The sequence below is a fragment of the Ranitomeya imitator genome, chromosome 1, assembly GCF_032444005.1.
Source record: "Ranitomeya imitator isolate aRanImi1 chromosome 1, aRanImi1.pri, whole genome shotgun sequence".
Taxonomy (NCBI): domain Eukaryota; kingdom Metazoa; phylum Chordata; class Amphibia; order Anura; family Dendrobatidae; genus Ranitomeya; species Ranitomeya imitator.
This window is the reverse complement of record NC_091282.1, coordinates 762,537,183-762,556,724: the sequence shown is the minus strand read 5'-3', so window position 1 is coordinate 762,556,724 and position 19,542 is coordinate 762,537,183. Positions and strand designations below refer to the sequence as shown.

Sequence of the window (19,542 nt, the reverse complement as noted above, 5' to 3'; positions counted from 1 at the left end):
TATTTTTTGGGAAAATTTTTAATACTCACAGGTAACATAAAACTAGAGTCAATTTTTTCATCTGAAATAACAAAGCCTAATTTATATTCCTCCGTTATTCTTTCTTTTTTTTTCTAGCTGAATATCAAATCTTATTCTTCACTAATTCACAAAAATTCTACCCCCCCAAATTTTGGATCAATCAATTTTAATTTATGCACTTACATTTTCTTTTCTTTTTATTTCTTTATTTTGGATTAATTAAAACATTTTTTTTTCATTTTTACATAGAAAAATATCTGTATAAGTAATCGGTGATGAGATCTGGTGATTTAGTGCGATGCATTATAAAAGGGTCTCGTCTCTCTCACAGTTTGGGACCAGTTGCTGGAGCATCTAAAGGTTTATTGAAAATATAAATATACTTTATTGAGAAGCGTTTATTGAACCTATAAATATTCAGGAGGTGTGGGGGGGAATAATGCAAATCGTGAAAGACACGATCCACCAAGAAAGGGAAAAAAATGATACCTTGTTATAGTTCTGCACACAAGAAATGCAATTTTTTTTTTAAAGTAAATTTAAGAAAAAAATAATGTTTTGAAAATATTGAATGTAACTCAACGAGTTGGTAACTGCTTTTCAGAAATATATACTATAAGATACAATTTGGAACAACTTCTTTCAACTATTTCATGGCTGGGCAGCGTGATTCGCTTACAAAAATGCAAGGATGGAGTCATTCATCTTATTTATTTTTTTTTAGCAATCATCCCGTACACATTATATACACACTGAGGAATTAAGTGTGATGAGCAAAATTACAATATTCTCCTTGTGTGATGGAAAAGGAACCCCCACCATTCCCATATGAAAGATGTGAACGCTGACTGCAGGTCTCCAGCGTACACTATTGCAAAACGCAAGTACAAGACTTGTCGGATACATTTCTGCTACCCTATGTTTAAGGCTGAGAGCTCCTTTGACAGCAATGGTCTTTTGTCTGACCTAATTTATTTCTCTTGCAGATTAGCATGAATTCTATGCAAAAGATAATTCCCCCCGTCTACCTCTCCTTTTATTACTCGGACCCTAAAAAATGAATACATAGGTCAGCGATAGAACAGTGCTGCATACTACTACTTTCACATAGGATCCAGTCCACATGAGACTGCACACTACTACTTATTGTATAGAGTGCCCGTGAGACTGAAGACTACTACTTATTGTATAGAGTGCCTGTGAGACTGCAGACTACTACTTATTGTATAGAGTGCCTGCGAGACTGCAGACTACTACTTATTATATAGAGTGCCCGTGAGACTGAAGACTACTACTTATTGTATAGAGTGCCCGTGAGACTGCACACTACTACCTATTGTATAGAGTGCCCGTGAGACTGAAGACTACTACTTATTGTATAGAGTGCCCGTGAGACTGAAGACTACTACTTATTGTATAGAGTGCCTGTGAGACTGCAGACTACTACTTATTGTATAGAGTGCCTGCGAGACTGCAGACTACTACTTATTATATAGAGTGCCCGTGAGACTGAAGACTACTACTTATTGTATAGAGTGCCCGTGAGACTGAAGACTACTACCTATTGTATACAGTGCCCGTGAGACTGCAGACTACTACTTATTGTATAGAGTGCCCGTGAGACTGAAGACTACTACTTATTGTATAGAGTGCCCGTGAGACTGCAGACTACTACTTATTGTATAGAGTGCCTGCGAGACTGCAGACTACTACTTATTATATAGAGTGCCCGTGAGACTGAAGACTACTACTTATTGTATAGAGTGCCCGTGAGACTGAAGACTACTACCTATTGTATACAGTGCCCGTGAGACTGCAGACTACTACTTATTGTATAGAGTGCCCGTGAGACTGAAGACTACTACTTATTGTATAGAGTGCCCGTGAGACTGAAGACTACTACTTATTGTATAGAGTGCCTGTGAGACTGCAGACTACTACTTATTGTATAGAGTGCCTGTGAGACTGCAGACTACTACTTATTGTATAGAGTGCCTGTGAGACTGCAGACTACTACTTATTGTATAGAGTGCCCGTGAGACTGAAGACTACTACTTATTGTATAGAGTGCCCGTGAGACTGAAGACTACTACTTATTGTATAGAGTGCCCGTGAGACTGCAGACTACTACTTATTGTATAGAGTGCCCGTGAGACTGAAGACTACTACTTATTGTATAGAGTGCCCGTGAGACTGCAGACTACTACTTATTGTATAGAGTGCCCGTGAGACTGAAGACTACTACTTATTGTATAATTGTATAGAGTGCCGTGAGACTGAAGACTACTACTTAATGTATATAGTGCACGTGAGACTGAAGACTACTACTTATTGTATAGAGTGCCCGTGAGACTGAAGACTACTACTTATTGTATAGAGTGCCCGTGAGACTGAAGACTACTACCTATTGTATACAGTGCCCGTGAGACTGCAGACTACTACTTATTGTATAGAGTGCCCGTGAGACTGAAGACTACTACTTATTGTATAGAGTGCCCGTGAGACTGAAGACTACTACTTATTGTATAGAGTGCCTGTGAGACTGCAGACTACTACTTATTGTATAGAGTGCCTGTGAGACTGCAGACTACTACTTATTGTATAGAGTGCCTGTGAGACTGCAGACTACTACTTATTGTATAGAGTGCCCGTGAGACTGAAGACTACTACTTATTGTATAGAGTGCCCGTGAGACTGAAGACTACTACTTATTGTATAGAGTGCCCATGAGACTGCAGACTACTACTTATTGTATAGAGTGCCCGTGAGACTGAAGACTACTACTTATTGTATAGAGTGCCCGTGAGACTGCAGACTACTACTTATTGTATAGAGTGCCCGTGAGACTTAAGACTACTACTTATTGTATAATTGTATAGAGTGCCGTGAGACTGAAGACTACTACTTAATGTATATAGTGCACGTGAGACTGAAGACTACTACTTAATGTATATAGTGCACGTGAGACTGAAGACTACTACTTATTGTATAGAGTGTCCGTGAGACTGAAGACTACTACTTATTGTATAGAGTGCACGTGAGACTGAAGACTACTACTTATTGTATAGAGTGCCCGTGAGACTGCAGACTACTACTAATTATATAGAGTGCCCGTGAGTCTGAAGGCTACTACTAATTGTATAGAGTGCCCGTGAGTCTGAAGACTACTACTTATTGTATAGAGTGCACCTGAGACTGCATACTCCTGCCTACCTATAGGATATAGTACATGTGAGACTGCATACTCCTGCCTACCTATAGGATATAGCGCATGTGAGACTGCATACTCCTACCTATAGGATATAGTACATGTGAGACTGCATACTCCTGCCTACCTATAGGATATAGTGCATGTGAGACTGCATACTCCTGCCTACCTATAGGATATAGTGCATGTCTTGAGAACATTGATTCTGTTAACAACGTAGCACACAAGGCAGCCCACAACCAGACCGGCCCTTCTGGCATTTGCCAGAATTGCCAAATGGCCAGTCCGGCCCTGTCTATAGGATATAGTGCATGTGAGACTGCATACTCCTGCCTACCTATAGGATATAGTGCATGTGAGACTGCATACTCCTGCCTATCCATAGCATAAAGTGCACCTGAGACTGCATACTCCGGCCTATCCATAGCATAAAGTGCACGTGAGACTGCATATTCCTGCCTATCCATAGCATAAAGTGCACGTGAGACTGCATACTCCTGCCTATCCATAGCATAAAGTGCACGTGAGACTGCATACTCCTGCCTATCCATAGCATAAAGTGCATGTGAGACTGCATACTCCTGCCTATCCATAGCATAAAGTGCACGTGAGACTGCATACTCCTGCCTATCCATAGCAGAGTGCACGTGAGACTGCATACTCCTGCCTATCCATAGCATAAAGTGCACGTGAGACTGCATACTTCTGCCTATCCATAGCATAAAGTGCACGTGAGACTGCATACTCCTGCCTATCCATAGCATAAAGTGCATGTGAGACTGCATACTCCTGCCTACCTATAGGATATAGTGCATGTGAGACTGCATACTCCTGCCTATCCATAGCATAAAGTGCATGTGAGACTGCATACTCCTCTCTATCCATAGCATAAAGTGCACGTGAGACTGCATACTCCTGCCTATCCATAGCATAAAGTGCACGTGAGACTGCATACTCCTGCCTATCCATAGCATAAAGTGCACGTGAGACTGCATACTCCTGCCTATCCATAGCATAAAGTGCACGTGAGACTGCATACTCCTGCCTATCCATAGCATAAAGTGCACGTGAGACTGCATACTCCTGCCTATCCATAGCATAAAGTGCACGTGAGACTGCATACTCCTGCCTATCCATAGCATAAAGTGCACGTGAGACTGCATACTCCTGCCTATCCATAGCATAAAGTGCACGTGAGACTGCATACTCCTGCCTATCCATAGCATATAGTACATGTGAGACTGCATACTCCTGCCTATCCATAGCATAAAGTGCACGTGAGACTGCATACTCCTGCCTATCCATAGCATAAAGTGCATGTGAGACTGCATACTCCTGCCTATCCATAGCATAAAGTGCACGTGAGACTGCATACTCCTGCCTACCTATAGGATATAGTGCATGTGAGACTGCATACTCCTCTCTATCCATAGCATAAAGTGCACGTGAGACTGCATACTCCTGCCTATCCATAGCATAAAGTGCACGTGAGACTGCATACTCCTGCCTATCCATAGCATAAAGTGCACGTGAGACTGCATACTCCTGCCTACCTATAGGATATAGTGCATGTGAGACTGCATACTCCTGCCTATCCATAGCATAAAGTGCATGTGAGACTGCATACTCCTCTCTATCCATAGCATAAAGTGCACGTGAGACTGCATACTCCTGCCTATCCATAGCATAAAGTGCATGTGAGACTGCATACTCCTGCCTATCCATAGCATAAAGTGCACGTGAGACTGCATACTCCTGCCTATCCATAGCAGAGTGCACGTGAGACTGCATACTCCTGCCTATCCATAGCATAAAGTGCACGTGAGACTGCATACTCCTGCCTATCCATAGCATAAAGTGCACGTGAGACTGCATACTCCTGCCTATCCATAGCATAAAGTGCACGTGAGACTGCATACTCCTGCCTATCCATAGCATAAAGTGCACGTGAGACTGCATACTCCTGCCTATCCATAGCATAAAGTGCACGTGAGACTGCATACTCCTGCCTATCCATAGCATAAAGTGCACGTGAGACTGCATACTACTCTTTTCCTACGGGATACTGACCATGAGAGCGTCTACTTTGCAATGCACTAGGGCTGTAGCATCTTGTAACCTGCCACAAGCCAGCAAGTTTATCATGGGTCATCATAAGACGGAAACTTGAAAAATGAGTGAATTTAAACCTAACCCAAACTAAGGGTCGGCCTATTGAAAAAAATGAATTTTTTTTAAAGTAATAAAATATTTAAAAAAATAAATAAATAATCAACAGTTATTTAAAAACAAATTAAAAAACCCCTAAAATTATTATAGCGTGAACTTGAACATACTTGGATAAACCTATCCGCAGAATCTGCCCTATGCTGATTGAGACGTACTTATGAACGTCAGCCGCACCCCCCATAACCACTAACATAGGAGGTGAGTGGACTTATTAAAGGTACGGACAAAAGCCTCTAAAGATTTGCATAAATAAAATGTTCCCTTTGTGCCTCGGATGCTGCAGCAGTAAACAGACTTGTATGTGGATTTCAGCGTTTCACAGTTAAAATACTAGGAAGGAATTGCAACCAGCGACTCCCCATCCTGCAGGCTCGGAGCTCCCCCTAGTAGCCAGAATCTGTCACTTGTCTGCCTTCAGGGCACTGCTGAAATGTGCAGCTTAAAAAGAAACATAAGTCGTTGAGAAAAGTTTATTTTACAGAAATTGATCTGAAAAAACAACATATATGGCCTGTGCGCTGTCACCGGTAATGCTGCATACCTGGGCAAGAGCCACAAACAAGTGCTGACCCTTAAAATAAAAAAAAAATCTACTTCCTTATAGCGCTGCATTAAGACCAATCTCTATCATCGAAACCCCCATCTGCCTATATCTCACTACGCAAAGTCACATTTTTGCACGCCATAGTAAATAAATTAGGTCTCAAAAACTACGCCGAGACTGTGACGCAGAACCCTGCTGTGGCCCCTTTAAAAGAATAAGCTCCTTGCAAATTGGTAATTACATAAATAAATAATGATAAAAATGATTTTTCTAAATTTCAGAGAATGTTTTCGGGTGGTATATAAAATCTTACAAGGCCTGAAAATATGATTCTGTAAAGTACGAGCGACCAGGGCACTCAGACGTAAAATATTAATCTGTGCATAGATATTTAGTGCGTACAAGTGAGGTTCCTTCCTGCACTGCAAGAGACGCCCAACCACAATCATTTTCCTGTGCAACGCTACCTGTTGGCAACTAAAGGGTTAGCGACCTTCATAATCCGCTTCTCACGGCTGTTTGATTTATCATTTTTTTTTCACCAAAAACGACTATTAGGATATATGGTTAATACACGAAACGCGTGGAGTTCACATGACGCAAACCGCACAGTGGAACGCCTGCCACCTGTCATCTCACGGGAAGATCTGCCATCTTTTCGCGCACTGACTGATGAAATCCTATGGTTGAGATTATGTCATTTATACACTAGAACACTTGAAGTGTTGAGTCTATATTAAATAAAGAGGGAAGGAGTGAAAGGAAGACGGGGCCCTTTAATGGCTTGTCGAGAGGTAGCATTGGTATAACACGAATGTGCGAGAAAGAATTAGAGAGAAAGATTGAAAGAGAAATAAAGAGAGAGGAAAAGAAAGCGTGAAAGAAAGAAAGAGAAGTGTGAGAGAGAAAGATTGAAAGAAAGAAATAAAGAGAAAGGGCAAGAGGAAGAAAGAAAAAAGTGTGAGAGAACGAGCGAGAGAAGGTAAAAGAAAGAAAAAAAAAACGTAAGAAAAAAAGGTGTGAGAGAAAGTGCGTGAGAGAAATATAGAAAGAGAAAGAAAGAAAGAAAGAAAGAAAAGGAGAAATAGAGGAAAGAGAGACTTGAAATAAAGAAAATGGGAAAAAAATAAGAAAGAGTGAAGGAAGAAAGGAAAGAAAAAAAGTAGAGAAAAATAAAGATTGAAAGTTATAATAGTAGACTGATCGATATACTATACGCATGGATATTCATAAACATGTACATTCACATATACAGTACACAGATAAACACACATATAAAATCACATGTATTATACACATATATAAGCACTTGTATTGTACACACATGTATGCACATATACTGTACATATACACATTACTGCCCATATACTGTACACACATACACAATATAAAATCACATGTACTGTACACACACATACATAGATATGCACATGTACTGTACACACAGACACATACTGTACACACATACGCATATACAATCACTTGTATTGTACACACATGTACACATGTACATATACACATGTACTGTACATGATGAAGATCGTTTAGATCGAAACGCGTTGCTATTAGCAGGTTTTTGTCGCTGTTCACATTCCCTTTTGTGCAGGGATGATTTTTAAGGATATGGATCAATAAAGGACTTTTAATCGGAAAGGAGCTGCAACAATCTTCACATTTCTTACGTCTTCAACTGTACATACACACACATAAATAAGCCAAATATACTGTACACACAGTATAAAAGCACATGTACTGTACACACAAGCCCATGTACATTATGCACACACAAGCACGTACATTGCACACACATAAGCACATGTACAGTACGCACATACACATATAAGCGCATATACTGTACACACATTACACACACAAACATATGTCCTGTACCCATATTACACACACATACATAAGCACATATGCTGTACACAAATTAAACACATACATAAGCACATGTACTGTACACACATTACACACATACACATAGATAAGCACATATACTGAACACACACACAAGCACATATACTGTACACACACAAGCACATATACTGTACACACATTACACACACAAGCACATGTACTGTACACACACATAAGCACATCTACTGTAAACACATTAGACACACAAGCACATGTACCGTACACACATTACAGACACACAAGCACATGTACCATACACACATTACACACACATAAGCACATCTACTGTACACATATTACACACACAAGCACATGTACTGTACACACATTACACACACACAAGCACATGTACCATACACACATTACACACACATAAGCACAGGTACCGTACACACATTACGCACACACACACAAGCACATGTACTGTACACACATTACACTCACATAAGCACATGTACAGTACATACATTACACACACACATAAACACATGTACCTTACACACATTAGTCACACAAGCACATGTACAGTACATACATTACACACACACAAGCACATGTACCGTACACACATTACACACACATGTACCTTACACACATTACACACACACACAAGCACATGTACCTTACACACACACACACACACACATAAGCACATGTACCTTACACACATTACACACACACACAAGCACATGTACCGTACACACATTACACACACACACACACACATAAGCACATGTACCTTACACACATTACACACACAAGCACATGTACCGTACACACATTACACACACACACACACACACATAAGCACATGTACCTTACACACATTATACACACACATAAGCACATGTACCTTACACACATTACACACACACATAAGCACATGTACCTTACACACATTACACACACACATAAGCACATGTACCTTACACACACATAAGCACATGTACCTTACACACATTACACACACACACATAAGCACATGTACCGTACACATATTACACACACATAAGCACATGTACCTTACACACATTACACACACACACAAGCACATGTACCTTACACACATTACACACACACATAAGCACATGTACCTTACACACATTACACACACACATAAGCACATGTACCTTACACACATTACACACACATAAGCACATGTACCTTACACACATTACACACACATAAGCACATGTACCTTACACACATTACACACACATAAGCACATGTACCTTACACACATTACACACACATAAGCACATGTACCTTACACACATTACACACACACACATAAGCACATGTACCTTACACACATTACACACACACACAAGCACATGTACATTACACACACACATAAGCACATGTACCTTACACACATTACACACACACACATAAGCACATGTACCTTACACACATTACACACACACACATAAGCACATGTACCTTACACACATTACACACACACACACATAAGCACATGTACCGTACACATATTACACACACATAAGCACATGTACCTTACACACATTACACACACACACACATAAGCACATGTACCGTACACATATTACACACACATAAGCACATGTACCTTACACACATTACACACACACATAAGCACATGTACCGTACACACATTACACATTACACACACACACACATAAGCACATGTACCGTACACATATTACACACACATAAGCACATGTACCTTACACACATTACACACACACACATAAGCACATGTACCTTACACACATTACACACACACACATAAGCACATGTACCTTACACACATTACACACACAAGCACATGTACCGTACACATCTACACACTATACACCACATATAAACTGCCCTATTCCCACGTCATATGTGTAATGTAAACTAGGGAACTTTGCTCATAACTTGTTTGTTATCATCCAGGCCGATCTGTGCTCAGTGCAGTGATGAGGACGTAGGCCTGAGTATCAACAAAAATCCTTCCTCAGCGATTATTGCAGATAGGTCACCATTCACCCCTGTGGTTTGCTGTTCTTAACTACGAAACACGACAATCCGCCATCCCCATCGTATGCAGGTAGAAGATCGTTCTTTTTTTGTGCATATTCACTGCGAGCCTATAAGGTGATAGGCATCTGATGCGGTGCGCTCGTCCCAGTCACCAGATTCCTATATAACACAAACCAGAGGGCTTTTACACAATAAACAATAAAAACTGGTTTGACTACTCTCTCTCCACCACATCTGCAGGTATTTTCATGCTACAACATGGACGCTTTCCCTCGCTCACCCCTTCAGATTTCTTTCTTATTTCTTATTATGATTATTACATATCGGTCTGGTGATATATTATTTGCCGCTCGGGTCTGCACCAGTAGGGCCGGCCGCCTGCTGCTTGGGATCACTTGTTTTCAGGTTTCTGGCCAGTAAGTAACGCTGCCTTGTTTATTCAGGAGATGTCAAGCTAATCCACAGCAGAATCCAATAAAGGGAGCCAGGCAGCAGCGTACGCCGTATACAATCAATATACTACAGCTCCTGATATCCCACCTAGCAGGTCCCTTTAAAAGTCTCAGTAACTTGTAAATGTATCACAAACCCCAACACGTCTTTTTTTTTTTTGTTTGTTTTTTTCAATTAGGACTCCACATAAGGTACGCAGATTCCATTGTCATTTTTTTTTTTTTTTTTTGCATAATTTGTTAATCCCTTGGGACTGGAGTGGGGGGGAACCCCAACTCCACTTAACCCATTTCTAAATTTGCAAAAATCTTCACGCATGCCTATGCAAAACTACAGTGCCAATGCAAAGACTTGCACTCATATAGGATAAAAAGCTTATATCAAATATCATATAAACAGGAAAAAGGGATATAAGATACATTTGGAGAAAATGTGCAAAAAAAAAAAATCACTCAAAATTTTGCAACAATGTTGCATATATTTTTTAATGTTTTTCAATCAAGAGCAGAATTAATTAACCTAGATCGTGACCAAGGGTGCACGCACCATGATTGACTGTGGCAAAGAAGGGGTTACGCCGTCTGCCAACGCCAACTTCATGAATATTCAAATACCTCCAATGATGTCATTTCTGGATCACTGATCAATAGTCCTAAGATCAGGAGAGATGTAAACAGCAAAATATGTGCCTACCTGATTCACGTCCTCCTGCATCCAAGACATATTTGGTGGGGAGGTTTAATAAAAATTTAAAAAAACAAAACAATAAACAATGACAGGCCTGTGCATTCAAAGCTTCCATCTATGAAACCATCCAGAAATCAAAAAATTTAAATACACAAAAAAAAAATTGCAAAAATAATAAATGAAAAATGTTACAATTTAAAGCCAAATATTGCACCCAGGAATGAATGAGCAGATCTCTACACCAAGAGGTGCAAAAATCCACCACGGAGGAGAAACAATCCTATCTCCAAAAATATATCTAGAATCTATATATATTGCAATATATAAAAACAAAAAAATAATCCAAATAAGAGGGCAAGAAATATGGAACAGGGAGAGAAGGAAAGGATGGTAGCGGAGCAGGCAGCTCTCCCCTGCAAGCCAGGGGAGGGGAGAGAGTCCCTTATATATCCCTATATATATTTATTTATTTAAATTTGTTAAAATCTTCCATAAATATTCTGCCGTCCCCGGCTCTCCCCTCGCTACAGTCCCCCAGACACAGCAGACACCTAAGGGATGCTTGTAAGAGAAGACAGGGGCCATGGGAGTCTTTACACTTTTATTTTTGAAAGGTAGAAGGGGCCAGGATGAAAAGGAGAAGATGCAGCCGCTTGTGAAGCCCGAGCAGGGGGCGGGAAAATGAGCTGAACCCTAGGCTCCTGTCTCCTGGTACTCAGAGCCTCCGGATCCTTGTCCCTATTTTGCCCATGTATGAACACAACCCTGACCCCATGTATGAACACGGTCCTGTCGGTTTGTGCACCATGTATGGACACAATCCCAAGTCTGTGTATGAGAACAATCCCGAGCCCATGGACCCTCAAGAATGAATGAGTAACAACACAGGGGCAGTCAAGTGTCCATGTAGGAACACAGTCATGTACACATGTAGGGACAGTTTTTTCCCCATGTAGACCAGATATGAAAATGTATCTCAAGTATAAACCAAGTCAGATCCAAATGCATGACCTCAATTCTGCCCAATGTACCATATGTATGAACACAACCCTGTCCACATGTATGACCTCAATATTGTCCCCATGTTCTCCATCCTGCATGAACACAACCCTGTCCACATGTATGACCTCAATATTGTCCCCATGTTCTCCATCCTGCATGAACACAACCCTGTCCACATGTATGACCTCAATGCTGCCCAATGTACCATATGTATGAACACAACCCTGTCCACATGTATGACCTCAATGCTGCCCAACATACCATATGTATGAACACAACCCTGTCCACATGTATGACCTCAATGTTGCCCAATGTACCATATGTATGAACACAACCCTGTCCACATGTATGACCTCAATGTTGTCCCCATGTTCTCCATCCTGCATGAACACAACCCTGTCCACATGTATGACCTCAATGCTGCCCAACGTACCAAATGTATGAACACAACCCTGTCCACATGTATGACCTCAATGTTGCCCAATGTACCATATGTATGAACACAACCCTGTCCACATGTATGACCTCAATATTGTCCCCATGTTCTCCATCCTGCATGAACACAACCCTGTCCACATGTATGACCTCAATGCTGCCCAACGTACCAAATGTATGAACACAACCCTGTCCACATGTATGACCTCAATGTTGCCCAATGTACCATATGTATGAACACAACCCTGTCCACATGTATGACCTCAATATTGTCCCCATGTTCTCCATCCTGCATGAACACAACCCTGTCCACATGTATGACCTCAATGCTGCCCAACATACCATATGTATGAACACAACCCTGTCCACATGTATGACCTCAATGTTGCCCAATGTACCATATGTATAAACACAACCCTGTCCACATGTATGACCTCAATGTTGTCCCCATGTTCTCCATCCTGCATGAACCCCACCATGTCCACATGTATGAACTCAATGTTGTCCCCATGTCCCCCATCCTGAATGAACATGACCCCAATAACCAACCACCGAATTTATTCACTACAATCCGCCATTACAGACCTGCCATCTCCCCATGTTAATCGTCCCAGCAGGTACACATCAACATTACTGCTCGATGCCTGGCCATATAGCATAAAGCCAAGCTAACTACATGCGATGCCGCACTACACCTCCATGTGTGCAGCACTATACTAATACATGACAGTCACACTTTAACATGTGCTGCCTTTTATTTTACATTCTATACACCGCACCAACGACATGACGAAACACCAAGCCTAAACTTGTGACGGGCCATACATGACGCCAGGCCGCCTCTGCGCTCGCATACATGGGGGTTTTACTACTTTTCAAGTCCCAATTAGATAAGCTGGTGGCTCGGGGGTCTCCCTGCATTATTTGGGTCTTTCGCTGTGGTTACATATGGGGCATGGATATTTTCCTAATATACGTTTATCCTAATTGTAACCGTGCTCACCGCATTGATAGTTAGCAAATCGACGTCGCGCATATAAAAAGTGCGCCAATTTATCCCATTCCAGGTGTCTTACGCCCTTTTGTAGGTGGCATGGCACACACATGGGCTGCAGACGATTGGTAGGAAAAGTTTAGAAGCCCACTTCCCCGCATTCTTCACACGGGCCCCATTACAGTCTCTTGTCCGGTGACTTTATTCTGCCAGGTCTGCGGCACTCACATAGTGGGCGCCCAGGACAAGCGAGTGCCAGCTCCATGGGAGAGAGATCTCTGTCCCATCTCCACTGTGCAGTCTCCCTCCCTCCTAATAAATTGATCCAGCACCCCTCCTCGCTCCCTCCTCTCCCTCCCCAGACTCTGCTGCCAGTTTGGTTGCATTTCCATTTTACAACCAGGCAGTTGTAATTCTGTTATAACCATGTGTTTGTCATTAGCTTTCCCCCCAGCCTGTCCTGCCCAGGTCCTACCTCCCTAGGATCCCCTCCTTTACCCTTCCAACTTTGTACTGCACAGCCCCTCAGTGCTGTGCAATCCTCCAATATTCTTTGCGGCAGGCAGGAATAATAATGATATTGATTTATTGTATATAAAATGACCTGTGCAATCTGATCCTTGCACTCTCCTATTAATAACTGTAAGAGATTGAATTGCATGAGGTGATCTGTGCAATCTTTTAATAATTAGAACAGATTGCATTGGATAAAGTGATCTGTGCAATCGTTTATAACGTATAACAGATTGCATTGGATAAAGTGATCTGTGCAATCTTTTAATAATTAGAACAGATTGCATTGGATAAAGTGATCTGTGCAATCTTTTAATAATTAGAACAGATTGCATTGGATAAAGTGATCTGTGCAATCATTTAATAAGTATAACGATTGCATTGGATAAAGTGATCTGTGCAATCATTTAATAATAAGAACAGATTGCATTGGATAAAGTGATCTGTGCAATCATTTAATAATAAGAACAGATTGCATTGGATAAAGTGATCTGTGCAATCATTAAATAATTAGAACAGATTGCATTGGATAAAGTGATCTGTGCAATCATTTAATAATAAGAACAGATTGCATTGGATAAAGTGATCTGTGCAATCATTAAATAATTAGAACAGATTGCATTGGATAAAGTGATCTGTGCCCTCTCCTATCAATAACTGTAATAGACTGCATTGCATGAAATGATCAGTGCAATCTTTTAATAATTGTAATAGATTGTGATCTGTGCAATCTGGTCCTATACAAGATGCCCAAAACCTGCATCAAATCCCTAATTTCGAGGCATTTGCATCACACAGCGATAAATGCAATCTGGTCAGTCTAATCTAAGCGAAAACCAACCAGGTTGTGCCAGTGCCAGGTTTGACCCCATGTGGCATCACAAATATTGCATAATGACGCACAGCTCTGATTGCATGGATGTTAATAATAATAATCAATGCGTTGTAGAAAGTGATACAAGCAATGTGGCCATGACAGTAGAAGTCCTAGGTGCCAAGAGTCACCACATACAACACTACCAGACAGATAGAATGCTAATTGTTGGTAAATGGCATCCGATCGCATTGGTGCAATCTGATTGGGACAAAGGCCAATGGGCTTCATCAGATCTGCAGCTTCTGGGGTGAAAATACAAGGGGAAAGGCATCAGAATGAATGGAGAGAGGACCTGGGAATGTGAGACTGTCAGAAAAGCGAATCACATGCGTCCTCCTGCAACTTTCCCAACTTCCCAGCTCCTCTGCCCCCAGTGCAAAACTTTTTCCTGCAGGCTCCCGTGCAGCCTGGCAGTGCCCCCTGCCCATGCAGGCACTTACGTGTAATGATTTCCCTCTGTAATAAGTGCTGAGGGTTCCCTTGCTTGCGACGGGACATTGCAGTGGCATTTACAGTGGCATCGCCCGGAGATCTGCAGCCGACCGGGGGACTCCTTCCTCCTCTCCCAGCACCTTCGTCTCCTTCTTCCTCCTCCTCCTCCTTTGCTCTCTGATCTTTCTTCCTCCTCCTGGTGCCTTCTTCTTCTTCTTCTTTTTAAAATTAAAAAAAAAAAAAAAAAAAAAAAAATTCAGGAGAGCAGGAGCCCTGGGTGCCCCCTCTGTGCCAGGAAGCAGCAGCAGCAGCACTTCTCCTCCAAGTTACTAAATGCCGGTGCCCACTCCAATGGCACTTCTCCCATCAATGCAACAACAAAAAAGAGCAATGCACACAAAAATGGTAGAAATGCAAAATAAAAAAGAATAATAAACAGAAAATAAAAAATGCAAAATAATAATAATCACTGGGCAAAAAAAAAGAAGAAGAATGCCAGAGGGGGAGCTGACCCTGCTGCTGCTAGCAGTCAGCCTGGCACTGCCCTGCAATTGACTGGCCAGCACTTTGCACTGCTCCACTTGGCTGGCACTGGGGGGAGGACTATTTCATGGTGAAGATGGCGGAGTCCTGGTTCTCTGGGAGCTCTCTGTCTCTCTATGGCTGGGGCTGCCTCTGTACAATGGGATAAAATTCAAGTTCAAGTACGGACGTGACGTTTAATCTGCACCAGAGACAAAAAGACCCAGAGACTGAGGAGCACTGGGGGCGACTAGTGGTGGCTCTTTAACATTGTACCCTGCCTGCATCTACACAAGGCAGGAGCAGAGGAAGCACATGATGCCTGCTGCCTGCCCCGCACCTGGCCTGTGCCCACCCTGCGGCCAGCCGCTGCCCCGCACTAGGCACTGGCGCGGAGGGGGTTAATGGCTGTGAACAGGGAAGCAAGAGAAACCAGGGGGAGATGGCACTTGTTGTTTGACACATGGCTTAACCCTTTATAACCCAAGTGGCAGCTGGTGAAGGGTTAACACTTGTGAAAGGAAGAGCTGGGGGAAAAGATGAATGGGGCTCCTTATCTATCATCCATCTATTATCTATCTATTATCTATCATCTATTATCTATCTATTATCTATCACCTATCTATTATCTATCATCTATTATCTGTCTATCATCTATTATCTATTATCTGTCTAGCATAAATCTATTATCTATCTTATCTAACATCCATCTATTATCTCTCTATCTATCATATATCTATCTATTATCTATCTTATCTATCTATTATCTATCTATTATCTATCTATTATCTATCACCTATCATCTATTATCTATTATCTGTCTATCATCTATTATCTATCTAGCATAAATCTATTATCTATCTTATCTATCATCCATCTATTATCTCTCTATCTATCATATATCTATCTATTATCTATCTATCTTATCTATCTATTATCTATCTATTATCTATCATCTATCTATTATCTATCTATCTAGTATCTATCTCCTCTATCCATTATCTATCATCTATCTATTATCTATCAATTTATTTATCATCTATTATCTATCTATTATCGATATATTATCCACCTATCTATCTATTATCTATTATCTATCTATATATTATATTATCTATCTATATCTTTTATTTATCTATTATCTATATATTATATTATCTATATCTACCTATTATCTATCTATCTATCTATCTATCTGTCCAGTGATTTGCACAGCGGCCTCATATTCCTCCGCACTATACACGCTCCATACCTAAGGCACCCTGTCCTGGAGAGCTTACAATCTACCAGAGAGGAGCGGGAATGTCATGTGTGCGTATGATAATATCTATGTACTGTAGACGTCATCTGGAATAAAGGGGGTTAACCCGCCTCCATTGCTGCGTTCTTTGCCCATCTTGTAAAGTAGTGAGCTGCTCAGCTCCATCCTCCCATCCTCCAGGCGGGCTCCACATGACTGTGCTCCCCATACAGTAGCAGCAAACCTCACTCTTTATATTCCTTCACTTTAGATTAATATTTGCTTTACCTAATTTATGACATGAAACAAAAAAAAAGAAGAAAAAAAGGACGGCGCCGGCTCCGGCAACATCTGTCCGTGCCATCTGAGTAACCGGCAAAGGCTTAACCGTTGGAAATACATGTAAAATAGCAATTAATGGCGTGCCCGAGCCTACAGCTACTGCGAGCGATGCCATCCATGAATATGTATATGGTAATAATGCTCATATATGGCGGCGGCGTCATATACATCACAAAGTAGCAGATTAGACAGTGAGGCGCAGCTTTTCCCTTCCTCGGAGGACATCCTACTGTCTCCATCCTGCAAGAGGTTAAACTGCTTAATTGTCGTTGGCGCATTCAGATACATTAGAGACGCTCGGAACCACTTGCAATATTGTCGTCTACGTGGAAACATTCATTTTTTTTAATTATTACATCCAAGTCTGCCCATTACCCGAGCAGTCACACATGATGAAGTAGAAAGTGGAACTAGGAACGGGTGATTCTGCCGCCTGCATCGCTTCACTTCATCTTAAATACACACAAAATAATGTCCGCGCCCGACCCTCCATCTGTTTATTCTCTTCACTGCTTTGTTTTTTCTAGATTTTACCTCATTTTTCTATATATATATATATATATATATATATATATATATATATATATATATATATATATATATATATATATATATATATATATTTTAAATATTTCAGTTTTTTTTTATTTTTTCAAAAACGGAAACAGATTGACGTGAAATGTTTTTATTTCATTTCATTGTGACGATTGATATAAAATAAAAAAGGCCGGTCGTGTTTTGCAGATGTCTTCTTCAGTACTTTGGTCTGGGGAGATGTGTGGTTTCAGTCCCTGATGGTGCACATTAGTTTCTCTTGTGCTGCTTTGCTGCATTTTGGGGGTTGCATGTCAAATACAGTATAATAATAGAGGCGGTGATTTTTTTTTATTACTATAGTTATTTTTTTTTTCTTATTCCATATATGTGTGTCTTATAGTTCTGGGTGCCAATTTTGGAAGGGATGGTGGATTACATTCTCATATTGTGAAATCTTGTACCCTTATATACTTCTGGGTAATCCGTACCATGCCACATTATATCACATGCCATATCTCCCATCCTGTGCCATATCATACCGGATATCATCATGTATGCCAGTGTTATATAATATGCCGTATTATTCCATATATCACATTATTATAGCATATTGTGCTATATATCATATTATTGTATTTTGTTATATATCATATTCTGCCATATCCTCCTACATGTCACAGTATTATATCATATTGTATGTATCAAATTGTGCCATACCCTTCAATATATCACAGTATTATAGCATATTCTGCCATATATCATATAGTATGTATCATATTCTGCCATATCCTTCTCTATATTATTATCATCACAGTATTATATCATATTGTGCCATATATCATATTGTACGCATCATATTCTGCCATATCCTACTATATATAACAGTATTATATCATATTGTGCCATATATAATATTGTATGTATCATATTCTGCTGTATCCTCCTATATATCACAGTATTATATCATATTTTTTGTATCAAATTCTGCCAAATCTTTCAACATATTACAGTATTATAGCATATTCTGCCATATATCATATAGTATGTATCATATCACATTCTGCAATATCCTTCCATATATCGCTGTATTATAGCATATTGTGCCATATATCATATTCTGCCATATCCTCCTATATATCACAGTATTATATCATATTGTGCCATATATCATATTGTGACATCATCCTATGTATCACTGTATTTTAGCATATTGTCATATATCATATTGTACGTATCAAATTTTGCCATATCCTTCTATATATCACTGTATTATAGCATATTGTGCCATATATCATTTTCTGCCGTATCCTCCTATATATCACAGTATTATATCATATTGTGCCATATCCTTCCATATATCATTGTATTCTAGCATATTGTGCCATATATCATATTGTATGTAACATATTCTGCCATATACTTCTATATGTCACTCTGTAATCTCTAAGGTCATGACCTGTGGTACCATATATCATATTGTTTTATATAATATAAATTTGTGCCAGACCGTGCTATATATCATATTATATAATATTATGCCATATTGTACCATATACTATACTGTAGCCAGGCCAGA

At 40.4% G+C, this 19,542-nt stretch overlaps 1 protein-coding gene across 5 annotated transcripts in view; it reads right to left on the bottom strand.

Annotated features, from left to right (window-relative positions):
* Positions 1-15,990, bottom strand: part of BCL11B (BCL11 transcription factor B) — a 116,400-nt gene extending 100,410 nt beyond the window's left edge. For 3 of the 5 annotated variants that reach the window (XM_069735458.1, XM_069735471.1, XM_069735451.1), the window contains exon 1: positions 11,079-11,494. In XM_069735458.1, coding sequence (XP_069591559.1) covers positions 11,079-11,187 — 109 coding nt within the window. In that variant the 5' untranslated portion in view covers positions 11,188-11,494. Of the gene's footprint in view, positions 1-11,078; positions 11,495-15,333 lie in introns of those variants that run through there. The other 2 variants (XM_069735478.1, XM_069735465.1) reach the window with 1 other exon arrangement.
* Between the last annotated feature and the right edge of the window lie 3,552 nt (positions 15,991-19,542).